The sequence below is a fragment of the Cutaneotrichosporon cavernicola genome (genome assembly GCF_030864355.1).
Source record: "Cutaneotrichosporon cavernicola HIS019 DNA, chromosome: 4".
NCBI classification, from domain to species: domain Eukaryota; kingdom Fungi; phylum Basidiomycota; class Tremellomycetes; order Trichosporonales; family Trichosporonaceae; genus Cutaneotrichosporon; species Cutaneotrichosporon cavernicola.
In genome coordinates this window covers 2,217,921-2,232,096 of record NC_083396.1, presented here as the reverse complement: position 1 = coordinate 2,232,096, position 14,176 = coordinate 2,217,921, and the positions used below count along the sequence as shown (strand labels likewise).

At 58.3% G+C, this 14,176-nt stretch overlaps 11 protein-coding genes across 11 annotated transcripts; 6 read left to right on the top strand and 5 right to left on the bottom strand.

Moving 5' to 3' along the window:
- Window positions 1-69: 69 nt before the first annotated feature.
- On the top strand, window positions 70-802 carry CcaverHIS019_0408640 (uncharacterized protein; the record flags this gene model as incomplete). Its single annotated transcript, XM_060600746.1, has 3 exons — window positions 70-88; window positions 163-491; window positions 572-802. 3 exons carry the CDS (start codon window positions 70-72, stop codon window positions 800-802), a joined length of 579 nt encoding a protein of 192 aa, XP_060457309.1.
- A 36-nt stretch (window positions 803-838) lies between these two features.
- Window positions 839-1,685, bottom strand: CcaverHIS019_0408630 (uncharacterized protein; the record flags this gene model as incomplete). Its single annotated transcript, XM_060600745.1, has 5 exons — window positions 839-1,040; window positions 1,082-1,318; window positions 1,353-1,493; window positions 1,535-1,612; window positions 1,663-1,685. The coding sequence occupies 5 exons, from the start codon at window positions 1,683-1,685 to the stop codon at window positions 839-841; spliced, it is 681 nt and encodes a 226-aa protein (XP_060457308.1).
- Window positions 1,686-2,142: 457 nt separating this feature from the next.
- SEC17 (uncharacterized protein) lies at window positions 2,143-3,116 on the top strand (the record flags this gene model as incomplete). Its single annotated transcript, XM_060600743.1, has 4 exons — window positions 2,143-2,256; window positions 2,288-2,441; window positions 2,483-2,663; window positions 2,702-3,116. 4 exons carry the CDS (start codon window positions 2,143-2,145, stop codon window positions 3,114-3,116), a joined length of 864 nt encoding a protein of 287 aa, XP_060457307.1.
- A 44-nt stretch (window positions 3,117-3,160) lies between these two features.
- Window positions 3,161-4,028, bottom strand: RSM10 (uncharacterized protein; the record flags this gene model as incomplete). Its single annotated transcript, XM_060600742.1, has 2 exons — window positions 3,161-3,905; window positions 3,964-4,028. 2 exons carry the CDS (start codon window positions 4,026-4,028, stop codon window positions 3,161-3,163), a joined length of 810 nt encoding a protein of 269 aa, XP_060457306.1.
- A 227-nt stretch (window positions 4,029-4,255) lies between these two features.
- Window positions 4,256-6,277, bottom strand: SYR1 (uncharacterized protein; the record flags this gene model as incomplete). The annotated part of the gene is made up of 3 exons (XM_060600741.1): window positions 4,256-5,786; window positions 5,902-5,966; window positions 6,032-6,277. The coding sequence occupies 3 exons, from the start codon at window positions 6,275-6,277 to the stop codon at window positions 4,256-4,258; spliced, it is 1,842 nt and encodes a 613-aa protein (XP_060457305.1).
- Window positions 6,278-6,580: 303 nt separating this feature from the next.
- NRK1 (uncharacterized protein) lies at window positions 6,581-7,456 on the top strand (the record flags this gene model as incomplete). The annotated part of the gene is made up of 3 exons (XM_060600740.1): window positions 6,581-6,612; window positions 6,646-7,100; window positions 7,188-7,456. 3 exons carry the CDS (start codon window positions 6,581-6,583, stop codon window positions 7,454-7,456), a joined length of 756 nt encoding a protein of 251 aa, XP_060457304.1.
- Window positions 7,457-7,678: 222 nt separating this feature from the next.
- On the top strand, window positions 7,679-9,516 carry VMA2 (uncharacterized protein; the record flags this gene model as incomplete). The annotated part of the gene is made up of 7 exons (XM_060600739.1): window positions 7,679-7,726; window positions 7,768-7,807; window positions 7,849-7,876; window positions 7,911-7,938; window positions 8,039-8,309; window positions 8,342-8,464; window positions 8,513-9,516. 7 exons carry the CDS (start codon window positions 7,679-7,681, stop codon window positions 9,514-9,516), a joined length of 1,542 nt encoding a protein of 513 aa, XP_060457303.1.
- Window positions 9,517-9,642: 126 nt separating this feature from the next.
- Window positions 9,643-11,022, bottom strand: CcaverHIS019_0408570 (uncharacterized protein; the record flags this gene model as incomplete). Its single annotated transcript, XM_060600738.1, has 1 exon — window positions 9,643-11,022. One exon carries the CDS (start codon window positions 11,020-11,022, stop codon window positions 9,643-9,645), a length of 1,380 nt encoding a protein of 459 aa, XP_060457302.1.
- Window positions 11,023-11,193: 171 nt separating this feature from the next.
- Window positions 11,194-12,651, top strand: CcaverHIS019_0408560 (uncharacterized protein; the record flags this gene model as incomplete). The annotated part of the gene is made up of 3 exons (XM_060600737.1): window positions 11,194-11,513; window positions 12,086-12,328; window positions 12,363-12,651. The coding sequence occupies 3 exons, from the start codon at window positions 11,194-11,196 to the stop codon at window positions 12,649-12,651; spliced, it is 852 nt and encodes a 283-aa protein (XP_060457301.1).
- Window positions 12,652-12,709: 58 nt separating this feature from the next.
- YIP3 (uncharacterized protein) lies at window positions 12,710-13,554 on the bottom strand (the record flags this gene model as incomplete). Its single annotated transcript, XM_060600736.1, has 5 exons — window positions 12,710-12,921; window positions 13,036-13,106; window positions 13,155-13,279; window positions 13,385-13,423; window positions 13,510-13,554. 5 exons carry the CDS (start codon window positions 13,552-13,554, stop codon window positions 12,710-12,712), a joined length of 492 nt encoding a protein of 163 aa, XP_060457300.1.
- Window positions 13,555-13,783: 229 nt separating this feature from the next.
- CcaverHIS019_0408540 (uncharacterized protein) lies at window positions 13,784-14,140 on the top strand (the record flags this gene model as incomplete). The annotated part of the gene is made up of 1 exon (XM_060600735.1): window positions 13,784-14,140. The coding sequence occupies one exon, from the start codon at window positions 13,784-13,786 to the stop codon at window positions 14,138-14,140; it is 357 nt and encodes a 118-aa protein (XP_060457299.1).
- Window positions 14,141-14,176: the final 36 nt, after the last annotated feature.

Genomic DNA, 14,176 nt, shown 5'->3' with positions numbered 1-14,176 from the left:
AATGTCCGCGCCATCGCGTAAAAGATCGACAGGTGGTTCGGGCACATGTTGACAACGCAACGCAAACTAATGCGAGACCAGATCCTTGGTCAGTTCCTCTCCCTTTTCCCATGTCCCGTCTCGCCAGTCCCCACCTTCTTCAAGCGAGGTTGCTGAACCCAGCCTCATCATTCGGCCCAGTACCCGTGACGCTTGCGGTGGCGGCCACGGCGTTTGCGGTTGGGTATCAAGTTCGAGGATACTTGTCGCCCGTTTTGCATGCTCGGAAGCGCGAGTCTTCAGTGGAAGGAGGAAGCGACTCGGATTCGGATGCAGAGGACGAGGCGGCGGCGAATGCTGCCAACCTCGGTTCAGTCAAGGCTGGAGCCGACGACGTCAAGCTCGTCCTGGTCGTCAATGACCAGCTCAAGATGACAAAGGGAAAGATTGGGGCTCAGTGTGGGCACGCTACCCTCGCTTGTTATGAGACGCTGTTAAAGAGTAATCCCAGGGTGAGTCGGGCTTGCGATATCATGGCTTGCAGTACTTAGTCTTGCGCCCCCCCAACCCGACTTGTCCCCGCTTACACAAGCTCCTGTCCAAATGGAAGATGCACGGGCAGCCCAAGATTGCCCTCCGGTGCGCCAATACTGAGGAGCTGGATGAGCTCGCCCGCCAGGCGCGCGCGCTCAACCTCTGCGCTCGTACTATCCAGGACGCAGGCCGTACCCAGGTCGCGCCGGGGTCCAAGACCGTTTGCGGAATCGGACCCGGTCCGGCACGCCTCATCAACCAGGTGACTGGCAAGCTCAAGCTCTTGTAGACAAACCCATGCCATATCACACTACTACATGTACATCTACCTCCGCCCTGGCACCCAGCCAAGCCCCTCGTCCTGCGGCGGACCGCCGCCACGGGCCCCTGGCACCCACCCAAGCTCGCCCGTGTCGGCACCTGTGATGCCGCCGTTGGCAGCCTTGCGGCGCGATATCCGCTGGCTCCCCTGCAGGTTGGATACCAGGCTTTTGGTCGGGTGGCACAGGTGCATAAAGTTGCAGTATCTGGTGTCAGTTGCTTGCTGCTCCAAAACTTGGTGACTCACCCCTCGCGCTTGCATTCACCGAGTTCGTTCTGGCGGCAGCAGGCCTCACGGAAGTCGCTCACCGGGGACAGCTCGGCGTGCAGCGGACGCATGCCGTACCAACGGTTGTTGAGCTGGTCGACCGCCTTGGCTGCCTCAGCCTCCCACTCATACCTCACGTAGACGTTGCCCTCGAGGTGGTCGCCGACGTTGTCGCACACGTGCATCTCCTGCACGTTACCGTACTTGCACAGCTGGCTGGGGTTAGCTCAAGTCGGCTGCCAGAGCTCACATGAAGAAGTCCTCGTAGAAACGGTCAAAGTCGGCCTGTAGCTCCTCGGGCGTCATCATGGCTCCCTCAGTGGTGTGCGACGGGTTGTTGTACACGTTTGGGAGGAGCACTGTCTGCGAGAACCCGGGTCTGATGTGCTTACTGCTGTCAGCTACTTTGGGGAATATGACAGCTCTACTCACCGCGAGCAACGATCGCCGTGGCGACAAGCACCAATCTTGAGGTAGAACGAGCAGTTTACGCGATCCTGCTCAGTACCACTGGGCGTTAGCAATGAAAATAAAACAAAGATGGGCCATCGTGGACTCACTAAATGTCACGACCGGTAGACATGGTTGCTGAATACGCGGAATACCAAGCTGGAAGCTAGAGGTGAACGCTGTGATGGGGATGGAGAAGCTGTGTAAAGGTGAAGAGATGAGTGTCGGGCTTGGGCTTAGAGAGCTGCTGATTAAGTGACAGAGCGTTGTGTGCAGTTGTGCAGAGCAGAAAAGTAAGAGAGTAGGAGAGTGATGGATTGGAATGTGATGGCGATAGACGATGGCCAACAGCAATAACAACTTGATCTCATTCTAAGCCTCCACTTCTGGCAAACAGTAGCATCCTCGGCGCCACAACGCTGACTCAGTCACAATCTCCGTCCCTCCACCTTGGCTTTCCACGTGGATGACTTTCCCACGGGTCAGTCGCCACCCAGCGCGTGGTGGTACCGATACGTCAACGTCATGATGCAGCGGATGCGATGCAATCTCAATCATAGCAGCTGCGCAACACCACATCAACAATCAACATGGCCCGTGGAGACGACTTTTTCGCAAAGGCCGAGAAGAAGGCTTCGTCCTCGACAGGCTGGTTCTCTTCCTCCTCCACGAAGTGGGAGGAGGCAGCCGACCTCTTCCAGCAGGTCCGACTTTCATGGAAATGGCTAACAGCAGGCAGGCAATGCGTACAAAGTCGACGGGGCGTGGGCGCAAAGTGGCAAGGCATTTGAGAAGGAGGCTGGGTGCCGACTCAAGGCGGACGAGAAGAATGACGCGATGAACGCCTTCCACAACGCCGCAAAGAGCTTGAAGAAGGTGGACCCTGCGGGTGAGTTTGAGCGTCGAGGCGTCCAGCATTGCTGACTTTAGCCGCGGTCAACGCGCTCCACCAGACTATCAAGCTCGTGCTCGACGCCGGTAATTTCCGACAGGCAGCGGACCGCGAGAAGGAGATTGCACAGATCTACGCACAGGACGGGCTCGATATCGCAAAGGCGCGCGATAGCTACCAGCGCGCTGGAGACTGGTACAAGCAGGAAGATGCGAATGCGTATGTTTTGCTTTTTCTACACGTAGAGCTGATGGAAGAACGGCAAACCAGTGCTACCAGAGCGCGGCTGAGCTGAGCGCTGACCTAGGCGATTACCAGCGCGCCGTGCAGCTGTACACGACTGTGGCGGACTGGTCGCTCACCTCGCCATTGACCAAGTACAGCGTCAAGGAGTACTGGCTGCGCGCAATCATGTGCAGCATTGCAATGGGCGATCTCGTGCTCGCGCAACGCAACCTCAACGAGTTTGCGCACAAGGACCTCACGTTCCCCAGTACCCGCGAGGCCAAGTTTGCAAAGGAGCTTGTTGACGCGTGCGAGGAGGCCGACGTCGACCGCTTCACCGCCGCAGTGTTCCAGTACGACCAGGTTACCAAGCTCGACAACTGGAAGACTAAGATTCTGCTGCACGTCAAGAAGGCGCTCGAGGAAGACGAGGGAGGCCTGACTTAGTAGACTAGAGTATATGTATATCTGTATCGGTGTGCATGCTATGCCTATGCCAGAGTGTCCTTGGTCTCGGCCGTTGCTGGCTCGGCAGCGTTGGCAGCGTCGGCGGTCTCGGCGGCCTCGGTGGCCTCGGTCTTCTCCACACTCTCCTCGGCCTTGACCTCCTCGGTGGCCTCAGCCTTGGCCTCGACCTCCTTGACAGGCTGGGCCTTTGCATCCTCAAACTCGAGCCCGCCAAAAGCCTTGACAATCTCCTCGGCCGCAGCCGCGACCTTACCGCCCGCCAGCATGTTCTCGAGGTTTGCCATCTCCTTTGCGCCGAATCCAAACTCGGCATACTCGTGAACGTAAGCCTTCATCGCCACGCCCCCCATAGCATTCTTGCGGAGGTACCTGAGCCAGAGGTCGAGTACATCGCGCTCGGCATCAAACACCTTGATCGCGCGCTTATGCGTCTTGCGCACAAAGTTCTCCTGGCTCTTCTTATGCGCGAACGGACCCTTGATAACGGTCGTAAGCTCCGTCTTGGTGGGCAAGGACGCGACTCCAGAAGTAGGAATCTTGAGCGACGAAGCGGCCTGCATCGCAATCCGACTTTGAATGTCCAGAGCAAAGGGGTAGTGGGCGCGGAGGTGGAGCGTGGCAACGTGGACACCGTGGGTTTGGGGGACGCGGTTGAGGGGGGGGAACTCGAGGCGAAGCTTGTCGGCCTTGGGGCCCATGTCGACGGGGGAGGGGTCGGATACTTGGGCGCGGGAGAGCTCGTCTCGCGAAATCATAGTCGTGGCCAGTCTGGAGTTAACGCAGTCAGGATAACTAGCTCGAGCCAAGAGCTCAAGGTCGTGCTTACCCCCTAGAGGACGAGGCTACGCTGTTGCTTGTACGGAGCACGCCGAGAGCCCGTTTTGTCGCCATGATGTCTGTTGCGGATGAGGTTGCACCGAAATCGAAATCGGAGAGCAAAGGACATTTCCCGAGCGGAGGTTATTTGACCCTCCACTATCCTCACAGCCTACACGTGGCTTTTGGTTCCGTCCCAATTGTGCTGTTATGCTTGATTCCAACCCCACCACCTCTCCCATCTCATCTACCCCAGGGCAATGCATACTGCTTATCCTGACACAGTCTATTAGCTACGAGCATTACATGCGATCGATGGGCGTGAGCGAGAGGAGGCGCATGGCCGATGCGAGGACATGACGGATCTGGATGAAGAGGAAGAGACGAGCCTTGGCCTCCGCCTCGGACGCGCCCGAGACCTTGATGGTCTCCCATGCCGAACCGACGAGGTGCGACAGCTTGAAGCACCAGGTGACAATGGTGGATGGCTCGGAGAACTTGAGCGACGTCTTGACGACGTCAGGGTACTGGGCGAGGTGGTAGAGGATCTCGTGGATCTTGGGCTGGGAGAGGATCGAGACGTCAATGTCGTTGGCCGTCTCGACGACGTGGACGTTGGGGTTCTTGCGCTGGACCGAACACAGACGGACGTGCGAGTACTGGATGAACGGTCCAAAGTCACCCTCAAAGCTGGTGCAACGCTTGATGTTGAACGTGTAGTCGTTCAAGCGCTTGCCCGACAAGTCCTGGATCTTGACAGCGGTGGCGCCAATGATCGCCGACGTCTCCTCGGGGTCCTCAACCTGCGCGTACTTGGCCTCGTTCGACTTCATGGCGTCGTGCATCGCGTCCTTGGCGTCGAGAAGGATGTCGTCTAAGAACACAACGTTGCCCTTACGCGTCGACATGCCGTGCACCATGCCAAAGGTGACGTGCTCCAGCTTGCCGGCGTACTCCTCGCCCATGAGTTCGACCGTCTTGAAGAGCTGCTTGAAGTGGAGCGCCTGCTGGTGCGCCGTGACATAAATGTGCTTGTCAAACTTGTACTTCTGGTACTTGTCGTACGCGCCACCAATGTCACGGGTGAGGTAGATCGAGGTGCCGTCCGCCTTGCGGATGATGGCACGGTCGAGCTTGTACTTCTTCAAGTCAACAAGCAGTGCACCGTTCTCCTCCTCGACCGTCAGGCCCTTCTCCTGGCACACGCGGATCGCGCGGAGGATGCTGTCGTCCGACACCTGCGACTCGCCCCAGTAAACGTCAAAGTGCACGTTGAGCGTGTCATAAGTCTGGTCAAGCTTGCCGATCGACAGGTCACGGAACCGGCGCCACTGCTTGAGCGCAGCCTCGTCGCCGTCCTCCATCGACTTGAAGATGCGCTGCGCTTGGGCGTGCGTCGTAGTGCTGGCGTCCGTGATTTCGCCATTGTTGAACTTCTCCTTCTCGGCCGCGTTGTCCTGGTTGATCTTGACGTACACCTTGAAGAGGTGCTTGATGGGGTCCTTCTTCAATTCTTCCTCATCTCCGTAGCGGTCAAAGCCCAGAGACAGCAAGCCGTATTGTGTTCCCCAGTCACCGAGGTAGTTGAGGCGCGTGACCTTCCACCCGGCGGCATCGTGTAGGTTTGCAATGACGGCGCCAATAATGGTCGACCGGAGGTGCCCGGCGTGGAAAGGCTTGGCGATGTTGGGCGACGAGAAGTCGATCAGCATGTGCTTGCCCTTGCCGTCCTCGTTCGTGCCGTAGGCGAGCGTTTGGCAGTCGGGCTTAGCCTCAGCCTCGGCCGACATTTTGGAGATGGTGTTGAGGATGTGGTATGCGAAGGATGCGCGGCTAGGGTTAGCCTCGAGCTGGTTAAACGCCGGTATGCCGCAATGCAAGCATGTCGGTGGTGATACATGCGAGCATTCGCCACGGGCGTGTGCCCTTGGGACACGTGCAGACCTACTTGGCAGTGAACATGAGGAAGGGGCCCTGGGCCTTGACCTCGGAGAGGTAGTTGTCGGGCTTGAACTGGACGTCAGCCATCTCGGCCCCAGAACCACCTCGTTCCATCATATTTCGTTGCGTATACTCACAGCATCGACGACCTTCTTGACCCACTCGTCGGGCTTGCCCTTCTTGAAGCGGGGGGTCGCGACAGCAAAGTCGGCACCCTTCTTGCCGATGTCAACACCGGCAAAGATCTTCTCTGGGGTCTCGTCCCACGCGTCCGCGACAACCTTGGCCACGGCGGCGCGGAACTGGTCGACGGGTACACGAGCATAGTCGGTGCCGGGGATGGCTGGGACGGGGCCGAGCGCGTACTTTTCGGCGTTGGACATTGTGGTGGAGAACGTGCGGGGAGACGGGAAGGAAGGAAGGGTGGGGAAAGTGACAAGGGTCGAGCGCGGGATGAATGTGAGCGCGGGACGAAGGAGCCTGCCTAGGTGCTGAATGGCGGCGATGAGGTCGTGGCGACTAGAGAGAAAGGAGGATCAAGTGGAGAGGTAATAAAGAATGCCGAGCGAGAGATTGTGATTTCGACAGATTTCATGGAGGGGGCCCAATCGACCACGTGACCATTCCATCATCGAGTCAACCCTCTACCCTCAGACCCACGCATACACCATACTCTCAACAACAACATGACCACTCGAGTCATCCTTGTTGGCATCGGGTAGGTTTCGACCCGTGACCAAGCTGACAGAAGCGGTGCGAGCTGTTCGGGCAAGACTCTACTAGCGAAACATCTCTGCCGTCTGCTCCCCGACGCCATCTTGTTGCACCAGGACGACTTCTGCCCCCCAGAGAAGGACATCCCCGTGCACCCCGAGCACGGCGTTCAGGACTGGGATGATCCGGAAACATGTATAGATTGGCCTCGTCTGCGGGGTGCTTTGCAGCGTGTACGAGAGACGGGGCGAGTCGAGTACACTAGCAATGACCACCTGAACAAACAGACCGAGGTGGGCGTCGACGCGACTGTGGCTGCCAAGTGGAGGGAACGTTTCGCCGAAACACGGGCCGTACAATGGATCCTGATTGATGGGTTCGTGCTATACTGGGACCAAGCCGTCGCCGACACGCTCGACGTCAAGCTCTTGCTCTGCGTGCCCAAGGAGACGTTGCGGGCGCGCAGGGATCAGCGGTCGTATGCGCTACAGCGTGAGTTGGCTGAAACTGACATGCCTAGGCTGTGGAGCTTGAGCTTGAGCTTTAGCTAGCCCATTTATCGTACCCAGCTTACGCCAGACGCCGACGATGCTGCTGCTGGCATAGTATGGGAAGACCCACCGGGGTACTTTGACAACATTGTGTATCCAGCATACGTCAAGGCGCACGTCGGTGTGTTCAGAGGCGGCGACGTCGAGAACGGTGATGCTCACCCCGGCTCTGGTGTGGTGCTGATCCGCCCGCCACACGGCGAGGAGGGCATGACTGCGGCGTTGGGTGAGGCATGTGAGGCGTTGCTGGCCGCTGCCATGGGCGGCGCAGGTGCAGTAGTGAACCAGCCACTGTAGCATAGTGTAATATTACTCGACCTCTGGAGTGACGATCAGCTAGGCACGTGGGCATGATGTGTCATTTTGGGTCGGATGAATGTATGGAGTGTGACGCAACCAGTCGGTATCAAGGCCCAGGGTATCACCTCCCCCCTTCCCCACCCCACCCTGCACACCGCCGTCACCACCTCAACACTCACCCACCGGCACTTGTTCCCATTCCATCCACAACACCAAGCCATGCCAGACCCACGCATCAGCGACGCAGAGCTTGCCAACATCAACGCCGTGCGTAATGCGTAATACGCTATATGGCTAGCTAACAGTAGGCTGCCGCGGTCCGCGAGTTCAACATCAATCCGCGTCTCGGTGAGTTAACACCTCTCCTCATCGCTCCAAGCTGACACTAGACTACCGCACCGTCTCGGCCGTCAACGGGTGTGTATGACCACTCTATGATAGCTAACCGCAGTCCCCTCGTTGTCCTCGACAATGTCTCGGTAAGTTGCACCTTCCTCCCTGGTGGAATGCCAATCAACCTCGCGCCCACCCTACCATCTCCATCTCGCACCCGCTGCACTCGAGCCGCGCTAACCCCAGTTCCCATCTTACAACGAGATTGTCCAACTCACCCTTCCCGACGGCTCGGTTCGTGGCGGCCAGGTGCTCGAGGTCAGCGGCAAGAAGGCAATCGTGCAGGTGTTCGAGGGCACGTCGGGTGTTGACACGAGCGCGACCCGCGTCTCGTTCTCGGGCAGCTCGATGAAGCTCGGCGTGTCCGAGGACATGCTGGGTCGTGTCTTCAACGGTTCCGGTAACCCCATTGACAAGGGACCGCGTGTTTGGGCCGAGGACTACCTCGACATCAACGGTGTGTATACATGCCAGCGGCACTGACATCAGGCTCCCCCATCAACCCCTACTCACGTATCTACCCCGAGGAGATGATCCAGACGGGTATCTCGACCATTGACACGATGAACTCGATTGCGCGTGGCCAGAAGATTCCCATCTTCTCCGCCGCCGGTGAGTAACCCTTCGCACGGCCGTGCGCTTGCACTGTGCTGACCAAAGGTCTGCCGCACAACGAGATTGCGGCTCAGATCTGTCGCCAGGCCGGTCTCGTCAAGCGTCCGGGAGCGACCAAGAGTGTGCATGACGGCCACGAGGACAACTTCTCGATCGTGTTTGCTGCTATGGGTGTCAACATGGAGACTGCGCGCTTCTTCATGCAGGACTTTGCCGAGTCGGGCGCCATCTCGAACTCGACCCTGTTCGTCAACCTCGCGTCCGACCCGACCATCGAGCGTATTATTACACCGCGTCTCGCTCTCACGACCGCCGAGTACTTTGCGTACCAGCTTGAGAAGCACGTGCTCGTCGTCATGACGGACATGTCGTCGTACGCCGACGCGCTGCGTGAGGTCTCGGCTGCTCGTGAGGAGGTCCCCGGTCGCCGTGGTTACCCCGGTTACCTGTACACTGACTTGTCGACGATCTACGAGCGTGCTGGTCGTGTCGAGGGCCGCAACGGCTCGATCACGCAGGTGCCCATCCTGACCATGCCCAACGACGACATCACCCACCCCATTCCCGACCTGACGGGCTACATTACCGAGGGCCAGATCTTCGTCGACCGTCAGCTGCACAACCGCCAGATCTACCCCCCTATCAACGTGCTCCCCTCGCTCTCGCGTCTCATGAAGAGCGCCATTGGCGATAAGCTTACGCGCAAGGACCACGGTGACGTCTCGAACCAGCTGTACGCCAAGTACGCTGTCGGCAAGGACGCGGCGTCGATGAAGGCTGTCGTCGGTGAGGAAGCGCTCAGTGCCGACGACAAGCTAGCGCTCGAGTTCCTCGACCGCTTCGAGCATGAGTTTGTGGGCCAGGGTGCGTACGAGAGCCGCACGATCTTTGAGTCGCTCGACATTGCGTGGGACCTTCTCCGTATCTTCCCCAAGGAGTCGCTCAACCGTATCTCGCCCAAGATTCTTGCCGAGTTCTACAGCCGCAAGGCCAAGGAGACGTCGGGCAAGAAGGCGACCAAGGAGGAGGACAACCTCATCGACGCTTGAGGCGGATTGGAGAGTGTGGCGCCCAAATATGAGTAATACCCTAGTCGCCGCGATAGCGCGGTCGGAGTAGATGAAGGATGATTGAAACCGCAAGGATGTACGGACATACATAGTCTAACAATCTACTTACTCACGCCCAAGTGTCATCTTGATGGTACGGTCGTACCCGACGCTCACGACCTCCCAACCTCCTTCTCCATGGGTAGCAACGGCAAGGTCGCGCACGACATCGCTCGTGCCGGTGACACCCTCCCTAGCAGCATGGACCTTGAGCTTACTCCGCACTTCGCCCTGTAGGGTGAGGAGGGTAAGTTCGCCGCTGGCGCTGGTAGTGATGATCCCGCGACCAGAGGGCAAGAAAGCGAGGCGGGGGAGCACGAATGCGTCCGGTTCACTCCGAGTCCAAAGACAAGCAAGGCGCTCAGTTTCATCTGGTTCGACGCCGTAGAGCAAAACCCTCTCCGCGCCAGGACCAGCATGGTCGCCTGTAATTGCCCCAATGATCCGCCCAGAAGGATGGAGAGCGAGGTCCAGCACGGCAAACGAAACATGATTGTCGAGGGCGTGGACGTTGAAGCTCTTTGAGCGAGTCTCCCAATCCCCAAGGGAGAGGTAATGCAGTGCCGGACTCGCGCGTTGCGTGTACATCAACCACGTAGAGGCGGGGTGGAAGAGGAGGGCTTCGGGGTTACTCTCGGTCTCGACTCTGTGTCGGAGTTGGTATCGCAGCTCGGGCTCGGCGGCAGCGTCGGCATCGTCCCCAGAGTCCAGGGCATGCAACCACGCGTCGGCGTCGTCGTTACCTGTACGCGCGTGGTGCGCTGCCCCAACCGCTTCGTACACGCTCACGCTCTTATCATAGCTCGCCGATGCGAGGTATCGTCCATCAGATGAGAAGGCTACGCGAACGACAAACTTGGCCCCACTAAATGTCTGGAGGGTAGAATGGGTGATCGTATCGGAAAGAGAGAGGGTTCCGTCCATGGCCCCACTAACAATATAGCGTGGGTTGGTGGGATGTATCGCTAGACACAGAACGGGCGCCTTGAAAGTCATCATCTGGACAATCTCGCCCGAGTTCCAGTCGACCACACGAACGGCCCGATCCGCCCCCCCCACGACGATACTTTTCTCTTGCCGGGTTTCGTATTCCGCAGTAGCAGTATTGAATGACCGGCGAGGGAGGTTGGATACGGCCACGGCGGTGAGGTTTCCATCTGAAATATGGTCGAATGTCCGCGCAACTCGAGTCAACTTGTCGTTTTGGGGAAGGGGTTCGGATAGGAGAGATTTGAGGTCTGCGACAGGGGCGAGGTGGGTGTGTTGGAGCTTGGCGGCGAGTTCAGCTGCTCGCGCGTCGGTGACCAACGTTAGCAGGTCGGGGTTGGGGGGGTTGGATAGGTCGGGAAGAGGGGTGTCGCTTGCTGCTAGGAAGGGGTGGAGTGCTTGGGGGGCGTGTGAGGCGAGGTAGTGGGCAATAAGGACATTGAGCTGGGTGTCGGACATTGTACAAAGTTGTGGATAAGACTGATGAAGAGAACCATCTCTTTGGAGGAAGAGATGGGGAGCTTGGTCTTGGTCTTGGTGGAGGCCTCCACCGGACACCTCCACTTGAAACAAGAGATGTAATCCAATCGACATTTGTTTTGTCAACACTCTCTCTCATCCTCACCCACCATGGCCGACATGCTCGCAACATTCTACAGTACAGTTGCCATGGCATTTGCCGTGGGTCACGGCGACAACCTAGCCGACACCATCCCGCTTTCCGAATCACATCCCTTGTTCTGGCTTCTACACCAGGCCGTGCAAGATCCCGACACCCAACTGTCACCTAAAGCAATCATGCGCAGCCTGAACATTGCTGGACTGCCACAAGATATCAAGTGGCCCATTGCCTCTATTCTCTCGACCGTTCTGATATTCGTGAGGGATCGGCCGGCAGAAAACGAGGCCGAGATGTACGCGGCCTTGAAGAACATGCTCTCTATCCATTCGTGCGTCTCTCTCAAAACCCAGCTCACCCAGACATGTACACAAACTCTACCAAGACAACTATGCTTTCCTAACCCCCCTAGTGATGGGGGTGTGTAGAAGAATCGTCCAACTCTCCGATATCGCGGCTTCACACAGCACAGCTCCGATGCGCGACCCCTCGTCCCCGCGCAGTATTAGAGATACGGCTCGACAAGCCCTCGAACGATCGATGCAAGTCGTGGCCGCCCCGATTAGTGAATGGTCTCAAGAGTCTGAATCGCAATATTCCCCCTCGGGCGCGTTGTGGCCACTCGCCAACCTCCTATTTAGGATATACAGTGTGCGTCGATTACACACGCAGGCAACGGAACTGGCCAAGACGTTGAGCAACCTATCTCCGTCCGAACAAGTGCGTATCACTCGCGGCGTCCCAGCGGGCGTGCTCGCCGAGAGCTATTATTGGCGCGGGAGGCTAGGCATTGTCCTCCTCGATTTTCGGCTCGCAAGAGGCTGGCTCGATAAGGCGTGGAGTGTTTGCCCGGATGGATGGCAGCAACGGCGGTAAGTCTGTCCAAGGATGCCGCTGACCCAGATCCATCCTCATCAAACTCATCCCCGCTGCGCTACTCACGGGGTCCCTTCCAGCTCCTGGAGTATTGGAAGAGTACGACCTCGCCGTGTTTGCGGCCCTTGTCCAAGCTTTCCGCAATGGCGACGTTGCCCGATGGCGCGCACTCGTCCAACAGCATAGGCAATGGTTGCGGGCGCAGAATATCTGGCTCCTCCTCTTTGAACGGGGCGAGATTCTGGTATGGCGCAACCTCTTCCGCCACGCGTGAGCTTTCTTGTGGCGACAAAGCTGACACCAGATTGAAGGCCTACTACGACGCCGAGCCCAGTGCGCCACGCAACCGATGCCCGACGTGGGTGTTTGAGGAGGCTGCACGGACTGCATTTGCTGGATCAGGCGAGCTCGAACAAGACCTCGTTCTCGAGGACGTCATCTGTGTCTTATCCAGCCTGATTGACCAAGGGCTGCTCATGGGCAACATTAGCTACTCGCAGCGGCAGGTGGTGATGCGGCCCCGTCCAGACGGGATGGGAGGCTTCCCGCGCTTGAAGGACGTGACGCCGCGACGTGTACAGGCCATTACTTAGATTTACGGATGCATCTAGAGATGTATTATAAGGAGATTGGTGCGATCGCCAGGTGACTTTACACCTGCTCGACAGACGAGTACTCGCTCTCGACTCCGGGCTCCATGAGGACCGCGTGGGCGAGGATGAGGATCGCGCTTGAGCCAATGAGCCAGAAGAAGAAGCTGAATGGGTCGGCGATGATGAGGAGCGGGATGCCGATGACAAAAAGGGCAATGTACAGCGTCTTCTGAGTGATGACCTGGTTGCCGACAGTGACGGGGTCCGCGCCTGTGCGTTAGTGTGAGGGCAGCGAGGTGGCGAGTGGGCCAAGGGTTCTTGTCTCTCAAGACAGAATCCGGCTCTATCATACACAAGCGAGCCGGGGCTAGAACTACCACTCACCAAACTTGTTGATGGCCGCAAAGCCACCTGCAAACAGGCCAATGACGATGAGGAGGAGCGGGTTAGTGAGGCTGGTGTCAGCTGCCATCAAGTTGTCCTCGAGGCAAGGAGCCACTCACAGAGCCCACAGAGCGAGAATCACGACAATGAGCAAGTAGTTGCCGCTAAAGTTACGCGTGTTGTAGGTCACCCGGTGCGTCGCCTCGTTCATGTCCCGCGGGCGCGAGAGCTGGCGGTGGTCGAACTGATGTGAGCGGGTGTGCGCAAAGCAGCGCAAGGCTGGAGATGCCGGGGCATGGCGGACATGTTGGCATGTCAGAGCCACGCTCTCTCCCGTTGGAAGACTCACAAACTCCTGCGGCGGCTTGAGGCCCGACAACCGGTTCTCCTGTTGTCAGCTTGGTCCGAGGTGTACAGCGTCTCTCCTTGTTTCCTCCGCTTTGCTTCCTCCACACTCCTCCTCCACCAACTCACCCGGAAGTTCTGCAGCCCCTCAGCGACTTTTCCGACAATCTCCATTATGGCAGGTAGGATTGAGAGTGATGAGGTGAGGTAGAGTGTCTTGTCAACTTACAAGCAAAGTTCTAATCGTTGGTGGCGGAGATTGCTGCGCCGCGGTGTCCAGGCACCAAGCTGTGATTGTTCCTTGCTCACGTGGCCAATTGGTTCCGGACTGCCCCACTCCACTCCCAACTACAGAAAACAAACATCACACCGTCACCGTCCTCATTTCACCTCGTCACAACGCATGATCCGACTGAACCCCACATCGATCCGCCTGCGGCCCGCAGACGTCAAGGCGCTGCAGGACGAGTTGGAGCGGCAGCGCGAGGCTGCAAAGGTCCAGGCCCAGGCCGGCGTCCAGGCCAGTGGCAAGCCCACCACGAGTGGTGGGACGCATGGGCGGCGTAAGGATCGCGATCGCGAGCACAATGCGTCGTCAAGGTCTCGCGCGTCGCGTACCAATCATAACAACACCAACCAGAATGCACCGGTGGCGGCGGCCGACCAGGCTGTGGAGGAGCGCCGGCGGCGGCGCGCCGCCATGACTGCACAGGAGCGCATTGGGTATATTTGTGAGTTTGCCGAGTTTGGGCAGCGCTGATGGTAGAATCCTTGGCGACGAGCTCCCATCAATAGC